This window comes from Penicillium manginii (assembly GCF_028828005.1).
Source record: "Penicillium manginii strain IBT 31320 chromosome Unknown utg000003l:1.0-959480.0:1.0-959601.0, whole genome shotgun sequence".
In the NCBI taxonomy this organism is placed as follows: Eukaryota; Fungi; Ascomycota; class Eurotiomycetes; order Eurotiales; family Aspergillaceae; genus Penicillium; species Penicillium manginii.
The window spans coordinates 249,255-269,637 of NW_026643104.1; the positions used below are offsets into that span (position 1 = coordinate 249,255).

The 20,383-nt window shown below is 47.5% G+C and overlaps 10 protein-coding genes across 10 annotated transcripts; 4 read left to right on the forward strand and 6 right to left on the reverse strand.

Moving 5' to 3' along the window:
* Positions 1 to 51: 51 nt before the first annotated feature.
* On the reverse strand, positions 52 to 2,119 carry N7533_003449 (arrestin (or S-antigen), N-terminal domain protein; the record flags this gene model as incomplete). Its single annotated transcript, XM_057100099.1, has 5 exons — positions 52 to 741; positions 799 to 1,368; positions 1,454 to 1,666; positions 1,720 to 1,833; positions 1,901 to 2,119. The coding sequence occupies 5 exons, from the start codon at positions 2,117 to 2,119 to the stop codon at positions 52 to 54; spliced, it is 1,806 nt and encodes a 601-aa protein (XP_056962787.1).
* Positions 2,120 to 5,934: 3,815 nt separating this feature from the next.
* Positions 5,935 to 7,210, forward strand: N7533_003450 (SRR1 family protein; the record flags this gene model as incomplete). The annotated part of the gene is made up of 3 exons (XM_057100100.1): positions 5,935 to 6,284; positions 6,354 to 6,986; positions 7,057 to 7,210. The coding sequence occupies 3 exons, from the start codon at positions 5,935 to 5,937 to the stop codon at positions 7,208 to 7,210; spliced, it is 1,137 nt and encodes a 378-aa protein (XP_056962788.1).
* Positions 7,211 to 7,498: 288 nt separating this feature from the next.
* Positions 7,499 to 9,319, reverse strand: N7533_003451 (uncharacterized protein; the record flags this gene model as incomplete). The annotated part of the gene is made up of 1 exon (XM_057100101.1): positions 7,499 to 9,319. One exon carries the CDS (start codon positions 9,317 to 9,319, stop codon positions 7,499 to 7,501), a length of 1,821 nt encoding a protein of 606 aa, XP_056962789.1.
* A 542-nt stretch (positions 9,320 to 9,861) lies between these two features.
* N7533_003452 (triglyceride lipase) lies at positions 9,862 to 11,315 on the reverse strand (the record flags this gene model as incomplete). The annotated part of the gene is made up of 7 exons (XM_057100102.1): positions 9,862 to 9,887; positions 9,949 to 10,350; positions 10,413 to 10,489; positions 10,678 to 10,679; positions 10,741 to 10,750; positions 10,813 to 11,053; positions 11,126 to 11,315. The coding sequence occupies 7 exons, from the start codon at positions 11,313 to 11,315 to the stop codon at positions 9,862 to 9,864; spliced, it is 948 nt and encodes a 315-aa protein (XP_056962790.1).
* A 420-nt stretch (positions 11,316 to 11,735) lies between these two features.
* On the reverse strand, positions 11,736 to 12,681 carry N7533_003453 (uncharacterized protein; the record flags this gene model as incomplete). The annotated part of the gene is made up of 6 exons (XM_057100103.1): positions 11,736 to 11,906; positions 11,978 to 12,078; positions 12,276 to 12,309; positions 12,374 to 12,412; positions 12,470 to 12,507; positions 12,657 to 12,681. 6 exons carry the CDS (start codon positions 12,679 to 12,681, stop codon positions 11,736 to 11,738), a joined length of 408 nt encoding a protein of 135 aa, XP_056962791.1.
* An 81-nt stretch (positions 12,682 to 12,762) lies between these two features.
* On the forward strand, positions 12,763 to 13,142 carry N7533_003454 (protein PET117; the record flags this gene model as incomplete). The annotated part of the gene is made up of 2 exons (XM_057100104.1): positions 12,763 to 12,858; positions 12,966 to 13,142. 2 exons carry the CDS (start codon positions 12,763 to 12,765, stop codon positions 13,140 to 13,142), a joined length of 273 nt encoding a protein of 90 aa, XP_056962792.1.
* Positions 13,143 to 13,534: 392 nt separating this feature from the next.
* On the reverse strand, positions 13,535 to 15,259 carry N7533_003455 (uncharacterized protein; the record flags this gene model as incomplete). The annotated part of the gene is made up of 5 exons (XM_057100105.1): positions 13,535 to 13,831; positions 14,077 to 14,319; positions 14,369 to 14,575; positions 14,641 to 15,091; positions 15,183 to 15,259. 5 exons carry the CDS (start codon positions 15,257 to 15,259, stop codon positions 13,535 to 13,537), a joined length of 1,275 nt encoding a protein of 424 aa, XP_056962793.1.
* A 751-nt stretch (positions 15,260 to 16,010) lies between these two features.
* Positions 16,011 to 17,109, reverse strand: N7533_003456 (polysaccharide deacetylase family protein; the record flags this gene model as incomplete). The annotated part of the gene is made up of 4 exons (XM_057100106.1): positions 16,011 to 16,481; positions 16,550 to 16,730; positions 16,791 to 16,985; positions 17,054 to 17,109. The coding sequence occupies 4 exons, from the start codon at positions 17,107 to 17,109 to the stop codon at positions 16,011 to 16,013; spliced, it is 903 nt and encodes a 300-aa protein (XP_056962794.1).
* Positions 17,110 to 17,630: 521 nt separating this feature from the next.
* Positions 17,631 to 18,832, forward strand: N7533_003457 (uncharacterized protein; the record flags this gene model as incomplete). The annotated part of the gene is made up of 4 exons (XM_057100107.1): positions 17,631 to 17,666; positions 17,718 to 17,892; positions 17,948 to 18,093; positions 18,149 to 18,832. The coding sequence occupies 4 exons, from the start codon at positions 17,631 to 17,633 to the stop codon at positions 18,830 to 18,832; spliced, it is 1,041 nt and encodes a 346-aa protein (XP_056962795.1).
* Positions 18,833 to 19,878: 1,046 nt separating this feature from the next.
* On the forward strand, positions 19,879 to 20,202 carry N7533_003458 (thioredoxin domain-containing protein; the record flags this gene model as incomplete). Its single annotated transcript, XM_057100108.1, has 1 exon — positions 19,879 to 20,202. The coding sequence occupies one exon, from the start codon at positions 19,879 to 19,881 to the stop codon at positions 20,200 to 20,202; it is 324 nt and encodes a 107-aa protein (XP_056962796.1).
* Positions 20,203 to 20,383: the final 181 nt, after the last annotated feature.

Below are 20,383 nucleotides of genomic sequence, written 5' to 3' on the forward strand. Positions count from 1 at the left end.
CACAGCTACCATCAACGCTGTCCTCCCGAACTTCGCGGCACGGGTTTTCGACTAGGCACACCGAGATTCATCGGGCGCGCATGACTCTGAGAAGTCTGTCTCTGTGCCACACCACCAATTGTCGGCTGACCCTCCGCAACAGGCTGGTATACGGGGGGGACTCTCTTCTTCCACGGGGTGACGCGTGACTTTGACCGTACTCTGTGATCGGCGCACCGGGGAGATGGGAGGGGATCCGGAATTCGACTCGGGCGGGGTCGTCGGGAGCATATCGAATGATTCGGACGAGGACCGGCCCTCGCGACTATCGCGTGCCACGAATCCCTCAGCCGATGGGCCTGCCATGGCTGTGCGGTCGCGTTCCCTGCCAGCCTGGACTGGCGATTTGGCATCAGTTCCTGGTTCCACGGAGCTTCGGGAGGAGGTGGAGGCGTCTGGTGGGTGATACTCGCGACGTGGTCCATCTACCGGTGCTAGATTATCTGCTATCGCATCCTCATAGCTTGGGGGTGCGTCGTCGTAGACGGCTCCCGCGTCTGCGGGAATGGGTTCGCCTTCTGGTCTGGGGGGCATTGCGGGTCTGGGTTGTTCGCTGGAGGCTGGCCAGGGGGGTTGTGGGGTGGTTTTGGTGGGGGATGGCTGGAGTTTGACGGCTGCCATTGCGTCCAGGAGGGCTTGGGGTGGTGCGATTCCAGAGTAGACCTTCACGGGCATCCGTAGGGGGAGGACAATGAGTTGAGGCTGTAGAATATTAGTCACAAAGGATGCGGGGAGAGAGGAAGGGGGTATGTTGCGTACCTTCATGTCTCCGGGTGTGCCGTGCATTAATCCAATGCGAACTTCCAGCTCATATCTTCTCTCAATGTTGCAAGTCTCGAATGACGGAGCTACCGAGTTTGGCAAGGGGAATTTGTTCCATAGTATTGGGTCGATGTTCCAGTCGGTTCCGGGCGCATCGGTTTCACCCCCCAATGCGATGTTCATGTTACTGCGACTCACAATAACCCAGGAGCCGATCTCTTCGCGGGTCAGATCATGGGCGACAATCTTGGTGAACGAGATCAATTCGATTTGCAACATTTGAAGATAGATGCGATCGGGTGAGTCGGTTAACTTCTTCAGTATCAGGCGAAGCGGCACCGGCTCATTGCATGTTAAAATTGAAGGGTTTGGGAGACGGGCATCCAGCGTCACCTTTGGAGGCTCGGTCATGCCATCCTTGAGAGAGCTGGAACTTCGTGAGAAAATACTTTTCTTCCTGTTAGTATTTGGGGGCTTTGAGAATTGGTGTTTTCGCCGGGCATAGGTCTCTTCGTTGGGGTTTCCGGTTCTCGGCGGTTCAATCGGTAGGAAGTTCAATGGTACAATCTATCAGGGTCAGTTCAGTTCAGCTTTGATCACCTTGAGGCAGCTCCGGGGACGATCCACTGGGATCGGCATCGGTGGAACCTACAGCTCGAATATTCTCTTTGTAGAATTGTGGGCGGATGACGGTGACCTTGACGAAATACTTGATATCGGCCATCCCAGCAAACCCACTTAAGCTTGGCGGAAGGGTCTTTTTCACATGGCGGTTGGTGTCGCGGGCCATTTCGACTTTGTACCCGGTGAAGTTGAGATTGGTGAGCATGCTATTGTGGGTGTTGCAGGCATTATTGAAAGGGAACTGGTAGATGTTAGCGGGCTCTGCTCTTCATTGTAAATATCTAGTAGTTGTACCTTGAATTGAAAGGGATATTCATAAGAGCCCGGGGCGAAAGTGTAGGAAGTGGCGGGTTGGCCGGCTTGCATAACTGCCGCGGTGGGAAAAACGGTCGCAACTTTGTACAAGATCTGCGATAGGTTAGACATTGCCTTTATCGGGTCGCTGCGAGCTGTATCCAGCCTGGGACAAGCTTACCTTGTGATGTTCCAGCTCCGTCCGCTTCTTATCCGAGTTCGCATTGTGTGGATTCCGGGGTCCCGAGAGTCGCGTTCGACTCTCTCCTTCCAGCTTGACTTGAATGCCTCCAATGGCAGCTTCGGTCGGCAGGTGGAGGATGACTTTGCCGGAGAGAAAGTCGAGGTTGGTATAGTGCTTGTGTTGGCTTTCTAGCAAGATCGTCGCCGTGGCGGCCATGACGGCGGGCGCCCGGGGTGCGGGACTCTGGGGTTGAAGTTGGGCTGTTGTGTGGATGGGCGAACAAGTTACAAGTACAATGGAGTATAATGGACGCGACCAGTACCAATTGGTGGTGGAGAGAAAAGGCCTTGGGGGGGAGGGGAGAAGGTGAAGGTGGAAACGAAGATGGAAATAGAAATGGAGGGGATTAAATGCAGATCCGGGAATGACGTTTGGGGCGCAAATCAACTGATTTGTAAATATAGGCGTGAGACCCTGGTTAAGGATAAATATTTCTTAATTCTTAATTCAATGTTAATGTTAATACTAATGCTCATGTTAATGCTAGGAATGACTGACTGCGCCTCGCTCAGCCACCTGCGCCAACACAGAAGTAACCCTGGAACATGAAGTACAGTGACCTCACACTAATTAGTTGACTAGTTGCTGTATAGTTAACTACATGCCAAACAGCTATCTCATAAGGCTGAAAATAAAAGACTTGAACAGTGGGTCATAGCATAGTGGACTATGAAGAAGAAAATTATCAGAATTATCCGAATTAATCAATTCAAGAGTTTTACAGAATACCCTAGAATACCCTAGGGTACAGGGACTGAAAGATTGGCAGCTCTAGGCACCAGAATTCCCCGCCAACACATTAAGTGACTTGGAAGTATCATCAATAGGCAGTCATGCAATCGAACCCTGCCATGGTTTAATTATAGCCTTTGTGAAACACTTTCAGCTCTTGATGTATTCCATATGACTAGAACAAAGTTCCCTAGCATTTCAACCAGGTAGAAACAGAAATAAAATAGAAATATATTCAAAGTCTAAGGTATCCGTTGATTGCCGATCAGTTTGGTCTGTGCCCGACGATCCGAGTTTACCGTACTCCGTATATCCGAGGCCATCCCGAATCTCCGAGTAGACAACATCCGAGTCCGAAGCTAGCTAGTAGAACACACCCTACACCACTAATAAGATGGCTCATTTCATAGAGGCAGTGCATGGGATCTCAGTTATTGAGGTATCTGATTAATACCCAAGGATATCAACACTGACAATTATGGCATTCAATTCATGAGCCACGACCCAGGAGAAATTTGAACATTATCCATGGCATAGTTTATATATGCTAGGGCGAGGAGAAGTGATGTACTTTAAATTCAAATCGGCTGTGTTATCTCCCATTAAATAAAGCATCAAAAGAGCAAGACGTAACCATGAACGCTTGTGCTCGCAAACAGCTAGAGAACTAGACTGGGGTTGAGCCCTCTCTTCCCAGTAGGCACACGAATATTGAAGACCCTGGAAGATGATCAGAAAAATCGAAAAAAATCACTCCTTGATAGATTGGGCCCCAACTGAGTCTATCTGATCACGTGACCCATATTTCCAAGATGTATACAGCCGTATAGTCCCGCGGAAACAGTCCTGTGAAAGTAGACTCGGAAGGAATTCGACATCCCGATTGTTGCTCCTCTTGGCCATTGCTTTTGAAAAACTCTAAATCATAGGCCCGGAGATTATACTCTAAGTACCTAGGTATTGGATTTCTGATAAATTATATCAACCGCAGTTTGCCTTCGTCAGATAGCGCATTGTGGTTCCATGGCATCTGAATCTGCCTGGAAATGGCCTCCGAGATCAATTGGCGGAGTGATCGCTCGTAGCCAGCCCTGCCATGATTTGGATTTTTGACTGTCTCCCGGATTGGCAGTTGGGTGCCGCACACCCAAGTAGTCTGCCCATAGTGGGCTCCTATTGCTGCTCGAAAAGAGGGTCTGGTCGTACATTCATGCGTGCCGGAATACAAACTCTGAACGCCTTGCCCTTTTCGCTCGCAGTCCGAGGTGCAGGTTGCCGCTGCTCGTACGAAGCTGAATTTGGTCATACCATCACGACTGAAGTCTTTGTATTCAGATCGAGACATGAAGAGTTGGACCAGTTAATGTATCTCCGCGAGACTGGTTGTCTCGTTGACAAGTTTGATTATGCACATCAAACAGGCCAGCTTGAAGGATTGAATGAATTCACGTCATCCCCGTAGACTCATCTGCCACGCATAGCAGTGCTCATGATTTCACCAGGGGCAGAAGTCTATAATTCTGCCTACAGGCAATTGTAGCACAAAGGCTGCTGACTGCTTCGTTGGTTTCTGTAACCTTGCCAGGCTACATTAAAGAACATGGCATGCTACCGAGAAGAAAAGAAAACCTGTACCTGAATAAAAAAGACCGACTGTCGCCCTATCTCGGTTTGGCCGTCCGTCTGGGGGTGGCGGGGTGTAGAAAGGATCCCGACCACCGGAGTGTCGGGAGGGAATATCTGAGAGTAGTGGAATTCTGGACCTGATGGAGCTGGTAAGCTCTGCTAGTTTGAAGAGATAGCGATTGAGGTGTTTATAAAGATGGGTAAGACGATGACCTACAATTTCATGAAATGTCAGCACATCATTGACCTCCACAACGAGCTTTTCCACCTACTGATTGGTTGTGGCGACAGAATAGACGAGGTAGCATCTCTTCATTTCCTTCAACTCTTCTTGTACAGGTGGAAGGATGATTTGCGGCCTAGGATGTCTTCCCAGTGCCAGGTGGTCCGTGAAGGGCGACAGTAAATGCAGGTATATTTCGAGAGCCCTGCAATTGCTTATTGACTTTCGTTCATGATCTGGCAAAATTCGGTCATGGTATATATCCCGATATAGGACATCTGTTTCGGGCAGGACTGTCATAATTTCTGAGCAGCCCTGGAGGTATCTGTTCGCTGCACACCTGCCAGTGGAGATTGTCAAAGACCAGTCCCGGTCCCCGGCATTTGAGATTTATTTCTCTAAATCTGGGAGCCTGAGAATGAAGATCTAATTTGCAGATATTAGCAACTGCAATAGAGTGAGGCAATGATGACTTGTATGATTTGCATTTTCTGAGCTTCTTCTGGCCACCTCGCGTTTGGTTGAACGCGTCAATGATTGCCCCCCCCAGTTGGAATGCTTTATTTTGAAATTGAAGACGGCTTCCTTGATGATGGTGCTGTAGAAGTTGGCATTTTGGAGCCATTGCAGACTTGTGGCGTTCCGAGTAACTTGAAATTTCACAGTTCTTTTATTTGTCCAGCTTGCATAAACAGCTCGTGATTTGCGGCGAGGATCTGGTTCTTCTCCCTTTCGCTCAGATCTATGCGCAGTGATGCACTTTGGCCTAGGTGATTCTGAAGCATGAGCTTCCTCGAAATTCGAAGCTGCGAACCCTGTATCGATATTCCAAAACGAGCATCAGCACTTTTTTGTTGAGTAGTCGAACAGCAGAGAGATGAGAATTCGGCCTGTTGATATTCGCAATAATCGAATTTCGAGGTATGTACAGTACCCGAAGTTGAGAAAGAGCGGCAGAATCGACGCTTGAATAGTTGCAGGTAGAGATGACTCAAAGAGAAGTCTTGACGGGGAAGTCCAGCATATGTCTGAGGTGATTCGCGAGGGCATTGCTATGTGTAAGTGAATAGGAATTGGGAAATTGAGAAAGAAAGAGGCCATCAACATTCACTGATACGGAAGGTACCACATGCATGACTGGCCCAGAAGGCAAAAGTGTTTACCCATGCCGCCAATGAGAAGAACAATCAGATCGTTGGCTTGATGCTATTGGCTGGGTAGACGCTATGTATCCTGTATGCATGGGAGAGTGTGATGTGCTGGCATAAGCTTGGGGGCCAGCCAGAACCGCATGGGTCATTTGTCGAGGCTTAAAATCACTGATTCCCCCGCTTTGTATTTGGTCAAGTTAATGGAATCCCGGTTCCTACCAAGATCTGCCTCCATCAGCATGGGTGACGACACGGATGAAGGCTATGAGTCTATCGTGAGCTCGACCTCGGGCCAGTCCTGCACAACCTGGGCAGGTATTCAGGGTACTTTGGCCGATCCGCGGGAAAAAGAAAGCAAGGAGCAGGTAATTGCTAAAATCGATGCACTTTATGAGTCTGGCGTCCCCTTCTTTACCAAACGGGCTATCCGTGCACTCTCAGACCAACTGAAGACTAAAACCACACCCGGAGATAAAATCGTTACGGAGGACTTGACTGGTGCTAGCATCGAATGGAAAGTGAAAATCGGAAAATCCATTGAGCTCATATTCGGCGAGGATTGCCCGGAGAATAGGAAGGAATGTGTCTAGTAAGATTTCTGTTCATGATTGGTATTTTCAGTTGGTAGACAATTAGATCGGTAGCTAACACCACTCAGCTCTGAGGCTGGGGTAGGGTACAGATCACGATCTATGCTAAAACAGTCATTGGACTGGTATGGCGTTGAAGACACGGCTTACGAGCCCCTGTCTTTGACGTACCGGATATGCCGACTTGACCCCAACAGTAAGACCAGGGAGACTATCCCCGATGACTTGGAGAATATAAAAGACCGCGAAACGGTAACCAAAGACTTCCAAGAGAAGTTTCAGGCCTGGGAAGAAAGCGAAACTTGTGCTCATTTCAAATCAATCTTGTCTTCGGAGGTCAGTGGCCACGAAATCAACAAGATCGTGGGTCTAGCCTGCGGTAGCTTAGCCTTGCCAAATAACGAACAGGCCACAAACCAAACTGCGGTGCTGGTTAGCGTGAGAAAGTGGTTGAAGGAACGGGAGAAGAAAGATGATATCTCTTGTTACATTCAGGACCCGATGAACACATCTGTTGACAGAGAAGTTCTCACAGATATCGGGTTCGAAATGATTGATGATCCTCGCGGCTGGCTTGAGATTGACGAGCGATCGGTCGTGCTTTCGGTGGCTCCAAATGTACCTGTGAAGGAGATTATCGCAGACACCGCAAGACCCGCTGTTGTGATATGGAACCGAGTCCCTGATGAGGACACAGACTCGTGAGTTTGATGGGGGTCGCTATATGAACGGCTCTTTCCTTCTGAGTTTCGGAACTGACATGTTTGTTAGAACTGACCCCGACACGGCCCGCGTTCGAGAGATGATGGCAGGGTATAAGTTGCATGAATTTGGAGACGAAGAGAGGTGGGCGGATGTGGCTATCTATACCCGCGAATCCAAGGTGGCTCCCGTTCCTAGAGCGGATGGTATGTTCCAGAATTGAAGCTTTGGCAATGGCTATGGGAATCAGCGTGTAGTGAGATTTCATAAATTAATTCATCTATCTAGGAAATTTGATTTGTTCAATCTGTGATGATAAGCGGTAAACCAAGCAAAAGTTTGATGAGGATGGGGAGAGGAGAAATATCCGAAGTTGATGGATCGTCGGATATGTGTAGATAGAAACAGACAATGAGCAAGAAGGAGCTATTCAAGCAAACAAACAAAAGCATCCCAAATAGCCTCAGGCATACCAATCTCCATAGAAATCATCTCCGGCGGCTCTGTTAACCTAGGAGTCGTCAGAAAAATAATAATCTTCCGATTCATCCTCTGTCGTGAGATCGTCGCCTGAAGCATTGTCAGCACCCCTCTCTCGCCAACGATCTAATTGCTTTTGTTGCTTGTCGGTTATGGAAAAGCGCTCCTCATGAGCCGATCGCACTGCAGTCCTCGTGCCACGTTTGAAGGTGCCTGAGTGTGAGAGAACGAAGAGAACGGAGTTGTAAACCTTGGCGGCGTCTTTAACTTCGTCGCCGAACTCACCCCTTATGATCAAGAATAAAAGTCGGAATGCCGCATCCCGTGCTCGAGATTTGTCGCCCTTGATAGCTCGGTAACGCTTATAATCAAGCTCGTAATCAGTCTTACAGGCCTTCAAGTTGGAGAAAATATCATCGATTGACTGCCCGGCAAGTACGTCGATCCCGAGGAAATCATATGTGTCACAGAGAATATGATACTGAGAGATATCACCTTGCAAAGAGCGGAAACACGTCCGGTACCCTGATTCCAAGCCCTTGAGAGCAACATCAAACAGAGCAATATCGCCATGTATTAGATCCGTATTCTCCGGTTGTGAATGACGTTGAAACCGAACAAAGGCTGAGAAATATGGTATTGCCGAGATGTCAACCTTGTAGAAAGTATCTCCAATCTTGATTCTTGTTCTGCGAGGATCTGATTCAGTCTCTTTGGTCGACCCCGATTCATTTGCGAATTTCAAATAAAGATCGTCAGGTAACATCTTGCTCCCTTCTCTCCTATAAATTGCGAGACTGTCACCCTGACCGTCATATCTTATGACGACATTCCCATCGTTCACTCTCGCCACTTTGAAGATTTCCTTGATCAATACAACCAATTTACGAAGGTCATCAACATGGCTTCGTTCCCATTGAGCTATCTCACGAGTCACATCCTCGACTTTCGGTGGTGCAAACACACCACCTTTGTGATAGGCACGGACGAGATTAGGTGTTTGTGATATCCAAAGTTGAGGAATAATTCCTTCAAGGTCCAAAGGCTTATGGAACACGCGTGTCTTGATCTCGAGAGTTGAACTGATCGGCACCCTTTCTCCATTTTCCCGAACTACTAGTCTAGACTCGGTGGAAAGAGGCAGTTGGATATTGCGTTGTGACAAAGACAAATCCCCCATGATGTCTACCAAATCTTCATTTACCGTATCCGCATCATGAGCTTGGGGGTTTGAGACCTCTTTCACGTAAGCGTCGGTCTCGTAGCGAACTATGAAATTCAAACCGCCAAAGCGATACGATATAACCCGATGATGGCCAGTCGTGCCAGATCCCTGGGGCTTCGTGAAAGCTTTCTCAAACTCGTGGCCGAAGCCTTTGAACTCGTTTGGCTTGATGAATTCATGGGTTTTAGTTTCTGCACGAGAGAAGATCATGGTGTTGCCTGTGACCTCGATTTCAATCGTGAAAGGTTCCACGCCATGTGTAGCGAGATCTGGATTGATGAACGACAGGAGCTTGCGGATATTGTTTCGATCGGTTATCAGGTCAACTTGGCGTATGTTGTATGAAGGCTTTTCGATGTACAGGGAACGGAAAAGTGGCTCGAGGGGACTTTCGGGATGCCGATAGGCGTTTTGGGCAATGTAGATCAGTCCAGAGTCCTTGGCCACTTTCTGCGCAATTTTGGGGGGAGACCAGAGAGGCGGGCAGCCGGGGACAGCAATGGTTGGAGTGGACGATTCGATCCAGTTGTATGAAGACAAGTGCTCCACCTTCGTGATGGATGGCTCGATTTTATCAACATTTGTGATATTCGGGATAGGTATGTCTGCGATCCAAGTAGAACTCATTGCTGCATTGCTTGGTTGGTGACACTAATAGAATATTCGGATGCCTCAGTGGGAAAGAGAAGGGCTAGTGATGGTGAAGTTTGATGATAATGAACTATTGGGAATGGGAGGTGGGGCGAGGAAAACCAAGGAGGAAGAAGTTGACATTTCAAACTGGGCTAGGAGCAGTTGAGCGGGGGTAAAGACATCTAGTACTCCGCGAAAATTTCCGGAATTATATAAAAATCATAAAGAACTTGAATCAAAAGGGGAAAACAAAAGTTATACTAAAGCACATATAATCCAAAGGAATCAACGTGTGAAACACATTCAAACTTGGAATATACCAAACTTTCAATCATTCACATTCACCAGTCAATTTTACCAGTGGAAGGTGTACACCCCGATTGAGTGTAGTTCACTAGTATTCTACATGCAAGTTTGCGTTGGCTTTGGAGTTAGCGCCACTGTGGTATAAACTGGTTTCAAGAACGACTCCGGAGTCCCCCATTGGTACACCAGATATTGTCAAATGAGATGACTGCACTGTCCATCCTTAACCCTCACAGCCCCTCCTTAGCCAACATATCTATCCCAAAGGAAACAAGTTAGCACTCCACAAATGTGGCTCATAGTATCCAAGCACTCACCGGCAATATCCAAATAAAAAGCAATAGCATTAAACTTCCTCGGATTCCCCAAGACCTCACCCGCCAACCACTTAACCCGATTCGTCCAATTAATCAAATCCAAATGACTAACGCCCACCAACGTCCCCTTGTACCCATCCTCCCCGCCCCAGCGACTACTAGCCACGCTGACAAGTCCATCATTAGGGCCCTCCGTCGCAGCGAGGATCTTATGCGAGAGCCGGAATACGGACCAGATGCTCGGCTCGACGGCGGCCCCGTAGGAGAAGTATCGTACATCGTCTATGTCGGGGGTATTGGGGTTGAAGGTTTCGGACATGTATTTTTGCGTGAGTTGTTCGAAGGCCCCTGTTTCGACGTTTAGTCGGTTTAGGGTGTAGTAGATTTGTGGGAGGCGGTCGGCTGATGGTGGAATTTAGTGGCTGAGTCGACGTGATATGCCTATGTGTGCTTGCATTACTTACCTCCTATTGTGTTGAAGACGTAGTCTGCCACGGATGATCCTGTTGTGCGAGAATCAGTGAGATGTGCTGCGGCCAGGCTACGGCGGAGTATTCAAACCTCGATGTGGAGATGCGATGGTGGTTAATGATGAGACTTTGAAATTTCGGGGTTTGAGCCGGCTAATCATGTATCGAGAATCAAGGCCGCTGGGGAGAAATATTTGTTAGATCTAAATAAGACCGCGAGCAATATACTGCTTTGTGAAGGAGATGATATAGAACGTACCCCTAAAGCCGAATTAGTAGAGCTCAAGAATATCATGCTTCTCCGATCAAGGGGATGTCTCACCATGCTATGACTATAACCACAAACCATGGGTTAGCAGCTAGAAATCAAATCCACATCAAAGTCTTTACATACGCAATTATATTCACATCCTTCCCCTTCGCCCCAGCCTCAATATCCCGCGCTAATTCCTCAGCACGCTGCTCTATCGATGCAGACGGAGGTACTGTAGCAGTGATGACCTCTACACCTCTTGCTGTTAATGCCTCCCGGATCCCTCGCCAGTATTGGACGCCTGGGAGGTAGGGACCAGCGAGGCGCAACTCGTCGAAGCCTAGGAGGCCATGCGCAAGGACAATGGGGTGCTTGGGCACGTCTGATGAGATTAGCTAGGTATTCAATATTTACTTGGTGATAACTGGATCAGAAAAAAAAGCTGAATATCTACCGTATTTGTCCCGAATCAACGAGTACTCGTCGTGAATGACTCGTCCGTGGTCCTCTAGCCGGGGTTCGAGGATGGGCTTCAGTCTGCGCGCAGATGTGTGGATGGCCCGGTGCGTCGCGTAGCTGGGGATTATATGGCGAGAGCTGGCGATTTTTGATGCAGCTATTCTGGGATTCATTGGTATTCCCATCGTTTGGCCTTGTTGTGGCGCGTTGTAGCTTCCACGCGATGACGCAACGGAAACATTTGATGGGCGGAGCCGGCGGGCTGTCCGGGGTAGAACATTTGGTTGGATCATGACAGGTCTAGATATCGCATCAACCACTTGAATTGTGCTATATCTATGGAACAATTGAATACCGCGCAATGATATTTGTATTCCTAATCGATACAATTTCTTATTCTCAAGCACATTGTGCTGCCAATCATTGACCAACACATACGGAAGATGCCACCACTAACTATTAATACCCATATAGACATACAAGATAAAAGAGGTCATATTTCCCGAACAATGGATATCGATGAACAGCCACGAAAGCGCATCTTTCTAGCGACAACCGAAGAAAAAAAAGGAGGTAAATAACAAGCAAAACAACGAAATGACCGCTTATGCCTTGGCAATCTTCTCGGGAACCTGGGGCTTCACGTCGGTCGTAGCCTTAATCAGATCCGCCACCACCTTGTCACCCTGCTTCTTGCCAGAAGCCTCGATACCCTTCAACTTCTCCTCGGCTTCCTTGTTGGCTTCGGCCTCGGCTGTCTTGAATCCGCTCGAGTGCTGGCGTCGATAGTTAGCATGGATGTAGCGGCTGCCGGGGCGGCAATTGTAGCGACAATGGAGAGTCTCACCTCGGCCTCAAACTTCTTGTACTCATTTTCCTTCTGGTTGCGGTACTCCTCGATCTCCTTCTGGGCCTCGGACTTGGCGTCTCTTATCCGCTTGGTGCGGTCTGTCATGGGGTCATGTTAGATGAGGTCTCAATCGCATATCGACGTATAGGTGGGATAGGAGTAGGGGATGTGGGTAGTTCGTAGTATCGTACATTCTCGGGCTGGTAGGATAGAGCGTTAGTAAAGCTGCTATGATATGGATAGACATGGAAGAAAGATGAGGGGGGCGGCGACGGGTCAGGAACGGGGTACATACCTTGCTGCACAATCTTCTGAGCTTCTCTCTCAGCCTGAAAATAGCGATTAGCACGATATTCCCACCGCAAATCCCCATCAACAGTGCCCGCCACATACATCGAGGAGGGTCTGAATGCCCGCGGAGTTCTGAGCCGACTGTTCACACGTTGATCGTTAGCACCGCCACCAAATGAAACGACCTCGCCAGGTCACCAAAGCCCGCATAATCTCACCATATTGAATCAAAGCCCCTAATATCGTGATAGAGAGGGGGAGAGGGCGACAGGGGGAATTTAGTAACGAGGAGAAGAGTCCGGAGCTTTCGATTTGGAGCTCCAGCTCGATCGGCCACGCATGATTGTCTCCGGGGGCGGTGGGGGTTGGTTCTGCCGACACATACCGCCCCTCTCCGCGGTCTCGCCCATTTTTGGGTGGTCCGGCCTGGCCTGATCTCATCTGATCTGCTCTTGAGATATACCCCGGACGTGACCAAGTCGTTGATCGCAATGTCTCGTGCTTCGAAGCTGACCCTCGCTGCTACCGGTCTGGGCACGGCTGGTATTGTCTACTTTGTGCACTGGGCCCAGGAAAACGACCGTGCGGTATGTTGTTACAGTTGACGGATAATGGACGTTTCTTTGCGCCATTGCGAGAGAGGAGGTGTCTTTCATAGAATGTCCTGGGCTAATTGATCATTTTTCGCTCTTAGGCTATGCACCGCGGTGTCGAGCGAGATATGGAGAAGCAGCGCGTTCGCCAGGAACGTCAGGCCGAGTTTGAATTGCAGAAGGCTCTCGAGAAGGAGTATCTCAAACTTCAGACGGTACACAGCACGACCGATGATTCGAGTGCAGGGACCAATCCGACTACGAATACAGGCACATAAAGGGTGGCTCTTTGGGTTGTTGAATATGCTATATGCTCGTTTTGTCATTTAGCAACTGGATCTTTTGGAATGCATATCTGGTATGTCTGGGTTGAGGTGTTGATTCTCGCGTGGAAGTACTGGCTAACTGTTAGTTCAGGAGTTGGAATTCTGAACACATCACATACATATGTCATACAAAATTGGTGCCGTGTACGATTATCCTGTATTATATTTTACCACGAACTCATCTCTTTTACTTATCTATTTACGATACACCTTCACCTATACATCCCCCGCTCTCGTTATTTCGCGCAGGAACTACACTCTAGCCTCATTGACGCAACTTCGATACACCCTTGTGCAACAGACTTCGGAAGTATGGTTTCTAGATCGAATAGAATGCCCGGGTGCTAATACGATGCTGCTTCCTTCTCAGTCGGTGTTGTCTCATCGACTTCCATGGATTGTCTCCCTGGTTTGCCGTCGTCCGCATGCTCAGAGAGGACATGCTTGGGAATCACGACGTCATCCTCGCCGTTGAAATATTCCGTGTCCTTGATATGGAATGCGGCAATATAAGTAAATATGAGGACACCACTGGTATAGAACGCGAAAATAACAGCGGCTTCCTTCATGAATGGGACTTTGAGGGAATCTACGCCGAAACAAATCGCTTCGCCAGCACCAAGAAATCCACGGAAAACGCCCTATATAATTGTCAGTAGTTCTTTGGTTGAGAATCTTGGAAGAGAAAAAGTTAGTAAAACTCACAGCATAATTGGCAGATTTCTTAGGAGAGTTCGTGAGAGCGCCCAAGAAATAGAGCACTATGTATTGCCACAAAGACCCAGTAACCCAATTCAGAACAAACAGAACCAGAATTGGCCAGAAATCCGGCTCAGTCCAGTCCAAGCCTTGGGCAGGGGGGGTTATGCCGGTCGTAATTTCTGACGCGGATGATTTCCCAAATCCACGCGCCGATGAGAGGGATGCCAACCATGCCGAGTCCTAGAAAAGCTCTATTTCGTCGATTCCACTTTTTGTTGTCCAAAACATACTGGAGAAGGATTCCACAGGGTATTTGGATAACGACTGCTAGGAAAGATAGTAAACATCTTGTGCGCAGGTTGTTGCGGTAAGCGTTGACCGAGCCACCATAGACCAAGAATGTTTCGGCCGGGAGGAAAGCAGGGACCTTTTAAGCAATTAGCATGAGGTGGAAAAGGAGATGCTATAATGCTCACCATAAGAAGAAGCTTCCAGTCACGAAATATCTCCAAATTTGCCTTAAGCTCTTCCCTGAATCCCCGCGGCTTGATCAGAGAAACCTGGGTTCCATCATCTCTGATCACGCGAGATGGTGGCATCAGGAGGAAGGCAGCGCACGCCCCAACACCCATCATAATCATGAAGACAATGTAGACAGCCGAGGGGACGCCGGTGGTTTCACTCTGTAAAAAAAACCAAGGTCAGATACACTGCGCAATCCGAGACGAATCATTGGAGCGGGCAATACCGAGTTTTTGTTGATGATCAATGGAATAATACCACCAATTACCGACCCAACAGCCTGAAGATTCACAGACATAGTGATATACGCTCCTCGGTCCTGCTCCTCAGAGTACGACATGGCGATAGATCCCATCGTAACGAAGATAAGACCAGCGGATATACCAATAGCCACCCCAGCGAAGATTGGAAACCCACTCTTGCCTGTGTTGTCGAAGTACATCAAGCTACCGACGTAGATGATATAACCAATCACCCCGATACAAGCCGTGATGGCGGGACCGATGGTATTGAGAATTGTTCCGCCGAAAGAAGCGGAAAAGAACCACACGGTGCAAAGTGTCGCATTGACTACTTGGACAGTCGAGGCGGAATTTGGCTTGCCGCCCCCTGCCCCGAGGAGATTCAGGGAGACGTAGAGGCCGGCTGTGAGGCCAACGAGAATACCGATGAGAACACTAATGCGTTACTGATTAGTTAAATCTGCACCTTTGGGGTTCGATGTTTCGGAGATAAAAGGGGCATGTTTGGCGTGGTGGGTATGCATACTTTTGCCAATATGGTGAATTGAGTCTTAGTTCAGGTAAAAGGGGGAGCTTAATGCTCCGTTCGTAATATCGGACCATTTTTCAGGAGTTTTGGACAACTTGAAGTCACCTTCGAACTTCAAGCTTTTGGCATGAACCTTGGAATGGCAGTAGTAAGAATTCATGGAAGTGTGCGGTTGAGATAGTTATATAGTGTTAACTTGAACTGATGAGTCGAAGTTGGACAGTAGCTATTGAGCGCCCAGATAATTCCACGCCTAATTCTTGCTGAAAGTTAATCTTTTTTCTGTATCATAGAAGCCGGCTCCTTTTGATATGATCTCGATAGGATATCTTGAGCCGTGGAGGAGGCGTATTGAACAATCTGCGCTCATCTCCGTCGCCCGTGCGCCTTTCTGGTGGATTTTGCTGGCTGCGCTCATCTCCGTTGCCAAGCCATGCGGGGAGATAAGTATGGCGCTCCATAGCGGCAATCGGCCCAGTGTTTCTGCCAATATTTCTGTCATAGGGTTATCAAGGATATCACAGCCCTCGAAGCTATCCTGAGTATACGAATTGCTCCACCCACTGGCTTAGAGGATGTCGTGGGGAGAAGCTATCTATACAGAATTTGAGTCAGCCAAATAAGAGTCAAATGAATTAAACACAATGTTCTACACTTTTCAGCTAAATACTAGTTAGAGTGTCCATAATATTTTGTTTGCCCGACTGGGTTGAATTAGAGTACAAGCCTGTGAAATTGTAAAGTATGGCTTATGAATTTTAACTATGCTAATTAAGGCCTGGTGGTTTAAAAGTGAGGATAAAAAATGGATCCCGGGCTTTGCTCTTAGGCACCCCCCTCAACAGTTGCCCCTGGAATCTTGCCGGCTTTAAACTCATCGACAATGTATTCCATCGTAACCCATTCCACACCCTCATGTGAATTGATATGGTCGATAATATTCTCATGCATAAGAATCACCTGGGGCTTTCCGCTCACCTGCGGATGAATTGTCATCGGGAAAACGAAAGTATCATATTCCCGGTAGAAGTAGTCAAACTGTTTCTTCCACAGCTTCTCAATGACATCTGGATCAACATAGCCATGAGAGTTAGCTGCCTTGCTGACAACGAATGGAGGCCAGTCATCAAGATGCCAATTTGCTGGAATTTCGACGACTTTGCTCGGCATGATCTTGGTCATAGGCTGCATCCAGGTTGACGCTTCCTTCTTGGAGTTGGTTTCTTGCCATTCTTCTTCACCGTTTGGGACATAGTATGGCTGGCAATCATGGTGCATAAAAGAGTGGTCGTACTCCTGGGGTGATCATTAATGATTGGCATTTCTATGAAACCTTGATTTCAATGTGCTTGATCTTGACTCACGATACCAAAATCTTCCAGCACTCGGATGGATTGTCTAGATGTGTTCCATGCAGGAGCGGTCCACCCTCGCGGTCGCTTTCCGAGGAAGTCTGTGAGGACATCGATAGACTTAGTCATGATATCACGCTGTTGCTGCTCATTCATGGTGGCAACGAATTCATGAGAATAGCCATGCAGACCACTACAGAATTGTTAGATTATATGACCATGGTAATCGAATTGGTAAAATCTCGTGACTCACATTTCATGTCCAGTATCACGAACTTTCTTCAACTGACTCGTGAAAGATTCGACAGAGTGGCCCGGAACGAACCATGTTCCTTTGATTCCATACTTGTCGAACAGCTTCAGAATGCGGTCGATCCCAACAGTAGCCCCGAAAACACCCCGAGAAACATCTGTAGGACCAGCAAGCTCTCCTGAGCAAGTATTTATCCTACATGATATAGTGAGTGCTCATCCTTTCTCATAAGATGTTACCATAATGCCCTGTTCATCACGTACCAGCCACTGACCGCATCGACATCAACACCGTAGACAACTAGAACTCTTTTGACCATTGCGATGTGATATTGACCTGTTTGAATCACTTGAATGTGTGACTCTGCGCTTTTGTTGCAGTTCGAGGAACAGATGACCGAAATTGGGACATTGCTTAGATTAAATAATGATTTGGGTTTGCATTTTGCGTACCGAATCAAGGCAATCGAGATCGATCACTATGCTACCAAGTGAAGGCAAAATATCCCATAGTACAAAATGACTCTATCCATCACTTCAAAGGGAAGGAGCGGGGTATCTAGACGAATCAGAGATGCTCGGGCCGTCCTAGAGCGATATGCGCGCAAGTCCGTCGCGCAAGTCCGTCGCTCAAGCCCGCCGTCAGCTCCGCCCTGCGCTAGACCCTTACCATGTCGCCCCATGGTGACTGCATCCAATGAAAGCCAAAGTTTTATACGGGATAGAGTGCAAATTTTGAATATAAATTCAACAAGTTGGAGTTGGATCAGACAACCCACAAAGCCCACGCATGCACGACTATCCAAATTTGCCAAAAGAAGTCAGGAAACCTATGATCAGAATGAAACAAATTGTGTGCTCAGGGACGTCTTACGAGGTTCGTTTAAAATGAAACTTCTGGATGATCATATGTAGCTTACCCGATTAGATTGGCTATACTCATGGCCAAGACTCGAAGGAAGAAATAAAACGGAGTATTGAGCTATATGCTTCTTTATTCTGGAGCAAAAGTGGATTTCAATGGCCTCAGGTCCAAGAAATGGCCAGGGATTTCCAGGTCTTAATTCTCACAAATTGGCCACGTTACTACGAAGAGCTGAAAGGTTAGTCAGATGCAAAAAAAGGGTTGTTAGAGTCAATAAATCAACCCCTGATTAGGTATTGCAGACGGAGCGGAGAAGGATATTCTTGATATTATCGCCTTGAACGTACGCACCGAAATTGTGTTCGGACGTTTTAGTGATGGCTGTACAAGTGCATACTGGAAGCAGGGGAATGTGGCTTATATGGGTCAAAACTGGGATGTAAGTGAAATACAAAGCGAAGGAAACGAAGCCAGTTTTCTAATAGCTCTCACAGTGGGTGGAGGACCAACTCCCTAATTTGATCCAACTTACCATCTTCCAAGAGAGCTTGCCTACCATCAAAATGGTCACAGAAGCTGGAATTATTGGTAAGATTGGTCTCAATTCAGAGGGGGTGGGTGTTTGCTTCAATGCGATACGTGCAAATGGCGTCGACAAAACTCGGATTCCAGTCCATCTTGGATTACGAATGGCACTCGAAAGCAAGACTGCCGAATTAGCAGTCGCAAAGCTGGAGGCAATTGGTATGGCCAGCTCAGCGTATATGGTTGTTGCTGATACGAAATCTGCAATCGGACTTGAATTTACGTCAACAACTTTTCTCAATGTACCAGTTAATAAGCATGGCTTCTTAGTTCATTCGAACCACATGCTACTTTGCCATGAGAATGTTTACGCGCCTAAGTGGCTAGAAGACTCCTATACGAGATTGGAGACCATGGGACAAAGAATCCTTGAAAAAAAGGAGTTGTCCAGAGAGAGCTTTAGCAGTCTCTTTGAAGATGAGTATGACTTTCCATGCTCTATAAGTCGGGCGCAAGAGGGAGCTAGTGATTTCGCAACACTTTTCAATATTGTTATTGACTTTACGGAGGGGGTGGCAGTGGTTAGAGAAGGAAGGCCAACTGGTGAGAGGACTAGTCCGACAATGCGCTTGCACTTGAAAAATGTTAAGTAAATCGATATGAAGTATTACTGCTCATAGCCAGGATGCTCAAAGGGGGTTGGCCGTATGGGAAAAATTTTAGGTCTGTTGTGTGATATGGATAGTTCCACCTTTGTTCCATAAGCACGTATTATACGATGACTAGGATTGCAATATGGCGACCTGCGTGACTGAAGTTAATGAACTTTATTCGAAGTAAGGGAGTTTGGCGTATCATCGAAATTTACGTGCTTCGGAGATTGGGGCAGGCAGTCTTCTTTGTCTACGTCTCCACTTTCGACAAGCTTGGCTGGTTTGGCTCATCGGTTAATGACTTTGGCAGATCTGTTTTCGTTATTTTCATCAATGAGTTTTCGTCATGGTACCGATATTATTACATAATCAAACCCACCTAGAACTGTTTTGTAGCATTGTGAAAGGCCGAAGAACCCGGCGATCGCAAGTTCAGCCGCACCCAAAGAACTTTCGAGGCCTCGCCACTATACACTCAATCAGGATGGAGTGGTGCTTATAAGAAATTTATGCCATTTAATAATCTCAAAGTAGGGGTACACCACATAAACAGCACAAATTCTCTAAATAACCTTATCGAGTAACCACATCTGCAACAAACACTACTATTGACGATAGTTTCTTGGTCTAAACTTGGGGGAGATCGGACAAATCTACCGATGGGCGGCGGACGGGACCAGTACTCACAAGATACGGCGAGATTGTTGTACAATGAGATTCCAAAAAGAGGCATTGGATCGACCAAATGATCAGACTGCATACCCCTTAACAGGTAACGACCTACGTTACGGTGCCTGTCCAGATATTTGGGTCTGTACCTACTAGTAGTAGAAGAGGGGCGAGCGGTATATTACGGAAGAAAGCCCTGTAGAAGAGAGAGAATGAAAGAAATATAAAGCTGAATCCGCGACTTACCCAGGCGATTTCGCATTGGTTCCTAGGCTCAGATTCACCGGCGAGAACTCATCCCTCAAATTTCACGAAGATCATGGAGATAAAGCATCATCTAAATTAATTTTTTTCCACACTCCCAAACGCCGTTCACAATGGGTGTTACCGAAATAAAATCCAAAGAGCAGTTCAACGAGCTCGTCAAGACCGGTTCAGGCGTCGCTCTAAAAGCTACCGCTCAGTGGTATGGCCCCTGCAAAGCCATATCGCCTGTCTTCAACAAGCACGCTGAGGTCTACGCAGAAAAGCCTGTGGTTTTCGCCCGCTTTGACACAGACCATGTGCCTGAACTTGCACAACAGCTTGGTCTCACTAACATTCCCACCTTCTACTTCTTTAAGGACCGTGAACTGGTGACCAACGTGCGAGGCACCAACCCAAAGGCACTTCAGGAAACTGTCCAAAAAGTGTCTTGTTAGAAAACCATTCACACACCAGTTGTTCGGCCACGCCTGTGTGATTGATTTTGCTGATCAATAGCAGTTCCTATGCCGAAGTACTAGCAGAATATAAATCAACTCGATTTTTGTACTGTACAGTGACCACTGGCAGAATTTCAGCTATAAATCACACTCTAATGTGAAATGATTGGGAATGAAA